This window comes from Cervus canadensis, chromosome 28, assembly GCF_019320065.1.
Source record: "Cervus canadensis isolate Bull #8, Minnesota chromosome 28, ASM1932006v1, whole genome shotgun sequence".
NCBI classification, from domain to species: domain Eukaryota; kingdom Metazoa; phylum Chordata; class Mammalia; order Artiodactyla; family Cervidae; genus Cervus; species Cervus canadensis.
In genome coordinates this window covers 17,304,224-17,316,298 of record NC_057413.1, presented here as the reverse complement: position 1 = coordinate 17,316,298, position 12,075 = coordinate 17,304,224, and the positions used below count along the sequence as shown (strand labels likewise).

The 12,075-nt window shown below is 38.2% G+C and overlaps 1 protein-coding gene and 1 non-coding gene across 2 annotated transcripts; one reads left to right on the top strand and one right to left on the bottom strand.

The window, feature by feature from the left end:
- Window positions 1-796: 796 nt before the first annotated feature.
- LOC122429675 (placental prolactin-related protein 1-like) lies at window positions 797-11,110 on the bottom strand. The gene is made up of 5 exons (XM_043450214.1): window positions 10,993-11,110; window positions 4,861-5,033; window positions 3,795-3,902; window positions 1,769-1,948; window positions 797-1,138 (listed from the first exon to the last, which is right to left on the bottom strand). Exons 1-5 carry the CDS (start codon window positions 11,045-11,047, stop codon window positions 947-949), a joined length of 708 nt encoding a protein of 235 aa, XP_043306149.1. The 5' UTR covers window positions 11,048-11,110; the 3' UTR covers window positions 797-946.
- Window positions 7,016-7,124, top strand: LOC122430175. The gene has a single exon (XR_006266255.1). It is a non-coding gene; the product is annotated as a U6 spliceosomal RNA (small nuclear RNA).
- Window positions 11,111-12,075: the final 965 nt, after the last annotated feature.

Below are 12,075 nucleotides of genomic sequence, written 5' to 3'. Positions count from 1 at the left end.
TATATACAGCATATCATGCGAGCATAATCATGAGAGATACAGCATGTATGGTTACAAATGAACATTTCTTGTGTTTTTGTCAAACTTAATTATTCACTGATACCTTATAATTCTATATGTATTACTATCTCAGTTGCCTTGGTCTGGGATGTCGGAGATCCTTACTTCATAAGATGACCCTAAATGAATTGACAGATATACTGTTTTCCTATTTTTGTACAATATCCCATCAACCTTTCAAAACTCCATCAAAACTCCATCATTTTCGTCACTCCTACGGCACACTCAGATGGCTCCTAGCTTTACTTCAATCTACTGTAGCACTGTGTTGACATCACATCTTATTTTTCTTCATTCTACCATGTAATATAGCAATTTGTGCGTTTATATCACACCCTCTTTCTCCACAAATTGAAGGCCTGATTCTGCAAAATAGAGATTTTTTTAAACCTCAGTTTAAGTCCTCACTGTATCCATGACATGTGATTTACTAACCTATAAGGTCAGTGAACTTCAAAGGTTCTTCATTTGTTTGTTTCCATTCCGTAACCTGAGAATTCAGTCTTCTTGGTAGCATGACCAGAACCATGAACATTTGTTTAATTCTTTGATTCTCATAACTTGACACAAAATAATTGGCTGTGATTCTTAAGTAATCTCTTAATGGTCTTCTTCGTAATGCCAGCTTCTGCTATTTGTGACTAATCATAACAGGAGCTTCATTCTCTCAATTATAGGGGTGGATTTTCTTTTGATTTTCTATTAAATGAATATAAGAATTGTTAACATATTGCCGTTTTAGATTTTGACATCTCTAAAGAGTCTGTGTTTATTTTTAGAGAAGACCCATTTCTCAGCGCATGCATTAAAAAGCTGTAATTTCACAGAAACTTGCTATGGGGTAGATCATTATGACCATCTCAGAGCTGGATGGGATGATGTGGATTTAGCACCTTTTGCGCATTCGGCACGCCAGGATCTTGATGTAAATGTCAACTTCACGTGAATCCCTGCGCAGGCACTTGAACAGGTTATAAAATTCAGAATGACGCCTATCTTCATCGCTGGACGTCAGGGATGAGAGTCCTGACCAGGTAATGCGAGTCTCGAGCATCTTCTGCAAGACTGGAACAATAACCTGAATACCCAAAAGATAATGGCTTCGTATGAGTTTTATTAGTATTTGCTTATCTTTTTTGCTTCCAATTATCAAATGAAGATATGGGGAACACATACAAATATAAAACACTCTAGATATGGATTTTGGAGCCAGCCTACGAGAAAACTGTTAGGAATCTAAAATGTAAAATCATAACTTTAGTTTAGTTTTAACTTTCTCTTTTCTTCCTTCGCACTCTCATTCTTTGATTTGAGTAGAACAGAGAAAGAAGACAAGTGGAACTTCAATAGCAGATGTCCTGGGATACTTTGAAGAAAATGCTGAGCTTGAAAATTCTGTACTCTAGTACTCCTAATCTTGAAAATATGTCAACCATCTGTGCCCAGGAAGAGGCAAGCTTTTGGTGGAATTGGGTGCAATACAGGGAAGGCTTCACATATCACAAATTGCAGTGAAATTCTGATTCCTTTACAGTAGAATCTATCTCTATGAATGACTAGGCTCCTGCTTTATGTAGTAGCAGTCTAGCATATAGAAGACATGAAACTTTTTCTCACAAACTGAGATATTTCAAAACTCCTTACGCATTACAGAGGTCACCTCTTTCATTCATGAACAAAGCAAGAAAGCCCTCTGCAGGATGCTCACCTGTCTGAATTGACTCTCTATGAATGCCTGAAGTCTGTCTGACATTTCCTCACTCTCTGTGGCTCTTGTTAGGATCGTCTGTGAGACTTCTTTCAAACTCTGCAGCTCGTTGGTAAGATGATGCAGAGGTTTATTCCAGGTGTACAGTAAGAAGAGTATCAGCTTACTAAGGTCTTCATTCTAAGCAACCATAAGAAATGGTCTCATTAAAATAATCACAATTCAGTGGCTTTGGTAACATGTTATCTCTGCTCAGAGCAGCTGACCTAAAAAAAACTTTTAGTTATACGTATGTGTATGCAGAGATTTTTGAAAGAAGTAAAAGTTGCAAAAGTATAAATGTAAGCTATTAGTTCACACTTCAATGAATTATTAAAAATCTAGGTTATTTTAGAAACTAATTCTTCTCATGCATTCTAATTTATAACATGAAGGATTTTCTTTTTTCCTCTGAAATTCTACCACCACTCAGTGAGTTTTTTTATGTTTGTACATTTGTGTGAGAGAAATCTAAGTATTTTATGACAAGTCAGTATGTGCCTGCCGTACCTGACCCAAGAAAAAGGCATTCTACCTGTGCCCACATCATTGTCACCCAGTGATTCTTTCATATTAATGAATCAGATGAGTCATTCATATTGATTTTCGATTGGTAATTTGTTTTATGATATTACAACAAAGAGACAATGAAGAAGACATGACATTCCTAAACAGGCTTTCTTTCCTCAGTTGATCCCAACACCAGCCCCCATGCTGGTATCAGAAGAGTCTGTCTTGTTGACATGTGTCCGGGCAGAAAATGGCACAGCGTTGTCTTTAGTAACAGCATCGGTGGGATTCACAATGGAGGGTTTTCCCCCCTAGTTCACTACTACTAGTAGAATTGAGCATGAAAATACCGGGGGCTGAATATCTCTAGTTAATATGCTTGATTTCTTTACATCCATGAACTGTTTTAGTGGTAAAGAACATAGAACTGAGTAGGATTAAATATAGTAATGTGCTAGGAATAGTACTAAGCACATAAAGTGCTTAGTAAAATGTATGGCCACGTAGTAACTCTCAATAAACTTTAAATTCAAGGCTATTGAAAAATCCCTCGTCTTCTTCCTCATTGACATTTTTCCTTTACTTGATCATCCTCATTATTAATGAGCTTAACAGAGCAAAAGAATGCTGATATCACTAAGAAGGTTGTAGACAGAGAGGATAGAATTTTAAGGGGGGATGCATGTGAAAATATTTTAAAAAATAGAGGACGAGGGATAATGCAGGAAATCAGAAAGGAGAGATTATAATGGTCAACATTTAGAGCTGCCATAAATGATTGAGGCTTGATATGTAAACAGTTTTGTCCTCAGAACAGAGGCAATTGTTGCTGCCATGAAAAGCAAAGCAATGTTTTATAGGTCATTTGAGGGAGACTTGCAAATTAAGAATGAAAGGTGACAGAGGAATGATTGAGAATGATGAATGAAGAAGGCATCAGAGAAGAAGAAGCAGAATCAGTAGAGCCTAGAAAGGCAGATGCGCTGGCTCAGTGGTGCAGAATAGGACTCCCTGTGTGTCACTAGTAACAGGGAGTACTCAATCCTGGGGTGTGTTTCTTACATATTCTTGAATTTTGCAATCATATTTTACACATGGAAGTTCCCATTCATTTCCTGTTTTCTTTTTTTTTTTCATTTGTTTTTATTAGTTGGAGGCTAATATGGAATATTACTCAGCCATTACCTGTTTTCATACAGAATAATAGCTGCAATCCTGTGTCGAGTGCATGGGTTGAACTAAAGTTGTCTGCATGTACAATTTATAGATCTGTTCTTGTTTTTGCTACTACAGATCTTTAGTTATCCCTTGATTTCACTCATGCTTCATCAACTGCATAATATAATTTCTCTTCAATGGCTTACGGTTCCTCCACCTTTTTCTGCATGTACAGGTACCATGACCTCTAATAGTCTGAAGCCTGGTAACCTACGTATTGTCTCATTGATCTGGTGAAAAACCCAGGTGAAAGACTCACGTTCAACTGTTGGGCGTTTTCTCTTTCTTCAGGTGCATGGAGGGGATTGGTGTGGCAGCTGTTGGTGGCATTGATATGGTACTGTTTGCCCTGGGCATATTTTTCATCCTAAAAGTGATCAGGCAATTAGTTAGGGTTGTTGGGCATTCAGTAGATGAACCCATTACAAGAACATTTATATGTTTGATAGACATGTAATTTTTTTAACAAGGGAGCATCACAAAATTTGAAATTCATTCTTTTCCTACTTTTTCTAGACATTGTCTCTATAAAAGTGATTTTACATCTAACTTTTCTAAGTTTAAACTTTTCCCTTCTCTGTTTATTATTATCCCCCCCCTCCTTTTTTTTTTTTACTATTTAACCAAATATAGTGCATATGTGCCAATATTTGGTGCTTCCCAGGGACGGTAGTGATAAAGAACATTCCTGCTAATGCAGGAGATATTAATGTTAAATGAGCTCTTAGGGTGGAACACTCATCCAATAGGTTTAGTGTCTTCATGAAGCGAAACACCAGAGAATTTTCTCTTCTGTCTCTGTGTCTGTGTGTCCTTTCCTCTGTCTCTCTTCCCCACCCCCACCCTGTGTGAGGACACATGGAGAAGCCATCCTGGGAAGAAAGAGTTCTTACCAGAACCTCACCTTGCTGGTGCCCTGATCTGGGACTTCTAGCCCCCAGAGCTGTAAGGTAATAAATTTCTGGTGTTTATTCCACTGAGTCTATTGTATTCTCTTACGGCATTCCTGGCTGACAAATACAAATTCATTTATTTTAGACATTTTAAAAAAAGAAAATGAATGAAAGGAAATTGAAAAAATTATTTCACTTCTAAGGAATCTTTGAGATTTCACAAAACTGATCCTTTTTTTGATTTCACCATCTTATGAACTGATGACTTCCTTGACCTAGAGAGTATGTTATTGCAGCCTTCTTGTTTAAAGGATAGTATAGGCCAGTCACTTATATGAAGTTTCCTTTCGAGAGCCTGGCGGGCCACAGTCCATGGGGTCACAAGTGACGGACACGATTTAGCAACTAAACCACCACCACCACAGTACTTACAAACTCTTTGAACATTATTGCGGAAAGGTTATGGAAGTAGTGGGACAGCCAGGCAGCATCCATAAACAGGTCTGTAAGGGATCTCAGGGGGGTGTCAGGACCGCAGGAAGGGCATATGTTGCCTTGGCACAGGAGCAGATTTGACATGACCAGCAGCAGGAGCAGGCAGGACCCTGCTAAAATAAAAACATGAGCCATTCTGATGATCTAGTCACCTGAGGTTATCAAATCCATCCTGTGGAGGGAAGCCTTCTCTTTCCCTGTGGCTCTGAGCAGAAGTTGGTGCTCTAGTAGCTGGGATGGTGAAGAAGGAGCACCTTCTGCGTAAATATAGATGGATGACGATATTTGCACAGATAGATGGTCGGAGAAGTAGGTCACTCCCTGCATTTTTGTATTGCTCCCAGAAGTACTTCTGTGCTCTGCAAACATTTGGAACTTAATTCTGAGCCAGAGTGTTTAGGCCATTCTTTCAAAACAGTTTAATTTTGGGACTCTGCAGACTCTGAGCAGCGAGGCCCTCTACGAGTTTGTAATTTTTTCACTCTACATCACTAATCCTTGAATTTTAGACACTGAAATGACAAGAAGTGTACAGTTGATCTGTCTGGTTCGCTGCACTCTGAGATAAGAGTAAACATGTGACTGACTGATCCCTACTATTGAGTACAAAGAGAATACTATGACAAAAAGGATACTGTACCTTGGATCTGCTAACTCACCTTCATAACCGCATGCATGTCTTTGATACTTTCCCAAAAGCTTTAAAACATCTTAAATTTTGTGTTTCACAGTGACCCTGTGAGATAGCCTTCATCTTCACTATGATCATCAAGTTATGTTAATGAAGATGCAATGCCTTGGAGAGGGCAAGTAATTTTCCCCAGGTCCCATTATTAGCAGATGGAGGTGACTGGGCACCAAGCAGTCATCTGTTCACTTCCTGATGTCACATCACACATGCCTGTGGGCTCTCGGTCTGCATGTGTGTAACCAGGACCACATCAGGAGCTGAGATGACTCTGCTTGCAGAGAAAAATATTTTGTCTTTGACTGCAAAGCAGCAGTGACCCTAGAACATTGGTTTTATCCACTTGTTCTGCTCTGTCTATAAAACACTCACTGTTAAAATCTTTTGACAAGTATCAGTGTGGGAGCCTGGTTCTCCTTGCTTCTAGGCACCTTGACAACTCTTCTACTTTTATGCATCCTTAATATTCTCGTTACATTTGTTTCTTCGAGAAAATAGCAAATAAATCTCCAAATGGTAATACAAGAATATTACCTCTCAGCCCCCAGGATCCCATCACTGTCTCTGCAGACACGGTCTGGCCTTTCCTGACTTTGATGTTTTAGGGAGAAAATCCATCTATCTAGTCGGGAGCACATCCTGACCACCATGGGGCTGAGTTTTTGAATCATCGTCAAGAATCTCCTCTTTGATAGTAGAACCAGATCTTCATGTTTCCATGATGTATTGCAATATTTCAGAAATTATTCCTAGCCCTACCTTTGGCCAACAGAAGCATAAAATCATACACTCTTGCAAGCATGATTTTAATATTACTTTTCCTGTCTGTCCTTTGTACGTAAGCAGAATTTAAGACTGAAGTAAGCAAGAATTCAGTTTGGACAAGAGAACAGATAAAATAGATTTTATCCTCCTGAACGAGATCTGAATGAACATGATTCTTTTTCCAATTTACCACAAGAGTGATAATTTAATTAAGGATAAGATATCAGCATTTACTAGGTTTTCTCTGCTCTTAGTTTAAATAGGCCTAGTATCTAAGAATAAAATGGTTATTTAAAATTAGGTGATGAAAATCAAAGAAGTGGTTCTCAAAAAGGAGACATATAAGTTGGAGAAATTTTGGACTATCTCTCTTATCAACTAAAGGGCTTATTATGACAGGCTAGGAGAATAAGAGCTTATATAATATAGACATATTTGTGTGCATATTTTTCTGGGCATGTATATATGTGTTATGCATAATTATATGTTTAATTCCTTCATGGAACTTTGGAGCTTATAAAATTCGAATTTATAAGAGACAGTAAATATAGCAGAATATCCTAATTCCTAAGGTAATTGATCATGTATTAGTATATGACTAAGTATATGATTTTTTTTTTCTGTTAAAGAGTTATTTGTGTGTTTGCTTTGGTAGCACCTATATTAAAAAACTAGAATAATACTGAGAAGATTAGCATGGCCCCTGCCCAAGGATGACAGGCCAATTTGTGAAGCCTTCCATATTTTTCTGTAACAACTTCGACGGGTTGGATGGGAAGGAAGGCGGGAAGGAGGTTCAAGAGTGAGGGGACATAGGTAAAACTGTGGCTGATTCATGTTGATGTTTGGCCGAAAGCAGTACAGTATTGTAAAGCAATTACCCTTCAATTAAACATCAATAAATTTAAGTATAAAAATGTTTTTGGGGATCATATAACAGGTTCAGATGTACATTGTATGCCTAAAGAGAATCTGACTAGAAACTGATGGTGTCAGTTATCATTGGTTAGTGATTCATTAACTTTATAGTTGAATGAGATAAGTAAGCTAACAAACACTATTGTCTGTGACTCAGTGTCACAGCAAGCTGTAGTCCTGGTCTGCGTTCACTTTAGGCAGTATAGCGCCCAGACTTTGAAACTGAGGCCGTTCCCAGAGCGCACAGTCATGAATCCTGCCCAGGGTTTCTGTTCCTGATGCTGGAGGCTTCTGTGCGCTGGTCCACTAGGTCCGAAACTTTCTCTCCTGAGCATTCTCTGGTTCTATCATGTGCACAAGTCTTTCTATTTTGGTTTTTTAATTTGATTCTCTATTCTTTTGATCAGACTGCCAAGTCTCTTTACGATTGACTTTTCAGACCCTTTTGTGCTTTGATTTTTCTGATGCTCATTAGTGTATTTGCTTCCATGTCTACATTTCTGAGTAGTTTTCAGTATCTACGTATACCCTACCGTATTTGCTTAGTGTCTGGATTTTGGTGTTTAGCATCAGCATACTTTTATGAACTTCATTTTCCTTCTGGTGAAGTTTCTGGTATACAGCTTAAGCTGGTTGGCTCCCACCTGGCTTGTTTGTGTTGTCTCCAAAAAATTAGAGAACTTTGCTTTCTTTCTAGGCAATACTGCCCCTTCTTTTGATACCATTGTTAATTTTCTGTGATTTCACTGCCTCATAAGCTTTGTCTTTCTCAATCTACTGTAACTCGAGTACTAAGTGTCTCTATGCTGGTATTACTAGTTTATTTAATTTTGTTAATTTTAATTGGAGGCTAATTACTTCACAATATTGTAGTGGTTTTCCATACATTGACAGGAATCCGCCATGGGTGTAGATGTGTTCCCCTTCCTGACCCCCCTCCCACCTCCTCCCCATCTCATCCTTCTGGGTCATCCCAGTGCACCAGCCCCGAGCACCCTGGATCATGCATCGAACCTGGACTAGTGATTCATATCACATGTGATAATATACATGGTTCAGGGCCATTCTCTCAAGTCAGCCCACCCTCACCCTCTCCCACAGAATCCAAAAGACTGTTCCATACATCTTCATGTCTTTTTCTGTCTCACATACAGGGTTATCCTTAACATCTTTCTAAAGTCCATATATATACGTTAGTATACTGTATTGGTGTTTTCCTTTCTGGCTTACTTCACTCTGTATAATAGGTTCCATTTCATCCACCTCATTAGAACTGATTCAAATGTATTCTTTTTCATGGCTGAGTAATATTCCACTGTGTATATGTACCTCAGCTTTCTCATACTTTCATCTGCTGATGGGCATCTATGTTGCTTCCATGTGCTGGCTATTATAAACAGTGCTGTGATGAACATTGGGGTAGACGTGTCTTTCTATTATGGTTTCCTCAGTGTGTTTGCTCAGCAGTGGGATTGCTCAGTCATATGGCAGTTCTAGTTCCAGTGTTTTAAGGAATCTCCACCCTGTTCTCCATAGTGACTGTATTATTATTTCAAATAAATGTCAACGTAGTATACTAGAGAATTAAAGGGAATAAAATTACAATAGTATTAGTAATAATACATTCCCCCCAATTATAATCCAGGAATGTTCCCAGTTTTAAATGACACAATCCATGTATTATTGAGGTCCCCTACTCATTTGCCCTTACTAGTTGTTTCAATTTTGAAAAAGAATGTAGAAAACAATGGAGTGGAAAATTCTGAAAATCACCTTGGATTTTGTTGCCTCAAGGTTAAGTATGTAATTATTAGTTTTTTATAGTTAGTGGGGCTATTCTTAGCACATATAACTCATTGTAGGGTGATTGCTATTGAGTAAAGGATGCATACTGTGAAGTGCAATCACCAAACAGGAGACTGGAAATAAAGAAAGCAATGTCAGGAAGACACAGGCTTCTATTTTGGAAGGAATAACTAACAGTGTCTGTCATCTACAGTCTAATCTTCAGATTTTTCAAAAAACTTATTCTTCCTTACCCATTTAATAATTTGGGTTGTTTGATTTCTTCTACTATTGAGTTGCATGAGTCTCTTATATATACCTGGATATGAAGCCCTTATGAAATATGTGATTTGCAATTATTTTTTTTTCCATAGGTTGCCACTATATTTTATTGATGACTTCTTTTACTATGCAGAAGATTTTGAGTTTGATGTGGTCTCACTATTTATTTTTGCAGCTCTTGCCTTTGCTTTTGATGACTGACTTGTTTGAGCTACTTGTATTCCAGAATGCAGTCCTTTATCAGTTGTTTTATTTGCTATTATCTTCTCCCATTCTTACCAAAAGACACAAAGTGGCTGAATGGATACAAAAACAAGACCTGTATATATGCTGTCTGCCAGAGGCCCACTTCAGTCCTAGAGACTCATACAGAATGAAAGTGAGAGGATGGAAAAAGATATTCCATGCAAATGGAAATCCAAAGAAAACCAGATTGGCAATTTTCATATCAGAAAATATAGACCTTAAAATAAAATCTATTACAAGGGATAAAGAAGGACACTGCAAAATGATCAAGGGATCAGTCCAAGAAAAAGACAAAACAATTTTAAATATTTATGTACCCAACATAGGAGCACTTCCATATACAAGGTGAACGCTAACTGACATAAAATGGGAAATTGACAATAACACAATAATAGTAGGGCATGTTAACACCCCACCTCTACCAATCGGTAGATCATCAAAACAGAAAATAAATAAGGAAACATATGCCTAAAGGGATCTATTAGAGCAAACAGACCTAATAGATATCTTCAGCACATTCCATCCAAATGCAGAATACACTTTCTTCTCAGGTGAACGTGGAACATTTTTCTCATCTTGGGTCACAAATCAAACCTCAGTAAATTTAAGGAAATTGAAATTTTATCAAGCATTTTCTCTGAGCAGAACACTGTGAGACTAGATAATGACTACAGGAATAAAAAAAAAAAATTTAAAGACCAAAAACACATGGAGATTAAACAAAACATTTCTAAATAATGAACATGTTACTGAAGAAATAAAGGAAATTGAAACAGTCTTAGAAAGAAAGAACAATGAAAACATGATGATCTAAAACCTATACGATTCAACATAAGCAGTTCTAAGAGGGAAGTTTAAAGTAATACAAATCCTACCTCAAGAAACACATTGAAACGACCAGCTAACTTTACATATTTTTAATGCTTTTTAAATTTCTCTTATCAATGTCTTAGAGGTTTTGTATAACATCTTTCAACACCTTGCTTAAGTTTATTTCTAAGTATTTTATCTTTTTGTGATGCAATAGTAAGTGGGATTGTTTTCCTTATTCCTTATTATGGAGGAGAAGAGGACGACAGAGGATGTCATGGCTGGATGGTATCAACCAACTGGACAATGAGGAGGAATATCCGGATCCATACAGAACTCAGTAGGACAAAGGAAAAAATGGACAAGGAGGAAGGGGAAAGAAGCAGGAGAGCAAGTGGGACAAGCCTTCGCCTGGGGGTGAGAGAGCTGATGCGCAGGGGTGAGATCCCCGCTTCCATGGCCATCCGCTGGAATGGGGGAGTCATTTGAAGCTGTTGCGGAGTGAACTAACAAACCTGTGACCGTCTGAACGGAGTGAGAACCACATAGACAAGCCATGCTGCTGCCTTTCATACCTCGGACAGGGTTGTAAGTCCACTGGTGTCCACGGAAGCTGGGAGCTGGAGCCATGGGACTGTGGAATGATCCCAGGGTGAGGACTCCTGTTGACCGTGGGGAGTCAGCCAGATGGGATGGGATGGAGGAAATCTGCTGCATCGAATGCTTCTTAAGGAAAGCCACGAGGCCATAAAAGTAGGGTTCAACTGCCTGTGGAGTAGAGCTATCTCTTTCTGCATGGTGGTACCTGTAGGTTGAGCAATAGAGAAAGACATCAGTGAGGGTGTTCCTTGAGTGCCTGATGCACTAAGCAATGGAGAGTTTTGAATGTCTATATACCCTACCCTACCCTATTCTCTGTCTAAATTGTGGTTTTTAGAATCACAATATTTTTATGAACTTAAATTTCTTCTGGCAGAGTTTCTGGGTTTCAAATTAAGCTAATTCCTCACATCTGGCTCGTTCTTGGTGTTTCAAGAAACTTTGAGAACCTTCCTTCCTCTCAAGGCAATAGTGCCCTTTACATTTCTACCATTGCTGACTTCCCATACTTTCACTTCTTGCCTACTATATTCTATGTCTTTCTCTATTCACTGTCACTTTAGTGGTATGTGTCCCTATGTTGGTATTAACATTTATAATGAAGTATTACCCTGATGCATTAGAGAATCAATAGGACTACAGTTACAACACTAGTAATAAAGTACCTCCAAATTATAATCCATTAATGCTCCCATTTGAAACTGATTTTCTCTCTATATCATTGAGGTCTCTTAACTCATTTTCCTTACTTAGTGGCTCAATTTTGAAATGAAATATAGAAAACAATGGAGTGGTCGACTCTGGAGATTACCTTGCTTTTTATATGTCTCAGTAGGTATGCAAATATTAGTTTGTTTTTTTCCCAGTGTGGCTGTTCTTAGTACATATTATAGCTCAGTGTGGGGTGATTTCTATTGACTGAAGAATGTACACTTTGAACTGTAATTGTCAAACAAATGAGTGGAGATGAATAAAGTAATAACAACAAGGCACAGGCTTTTGTTGTTCTAGAGGGAAAACCTTGCTGTGTCTCTCATCTACAGTCTAATCTTCAGATT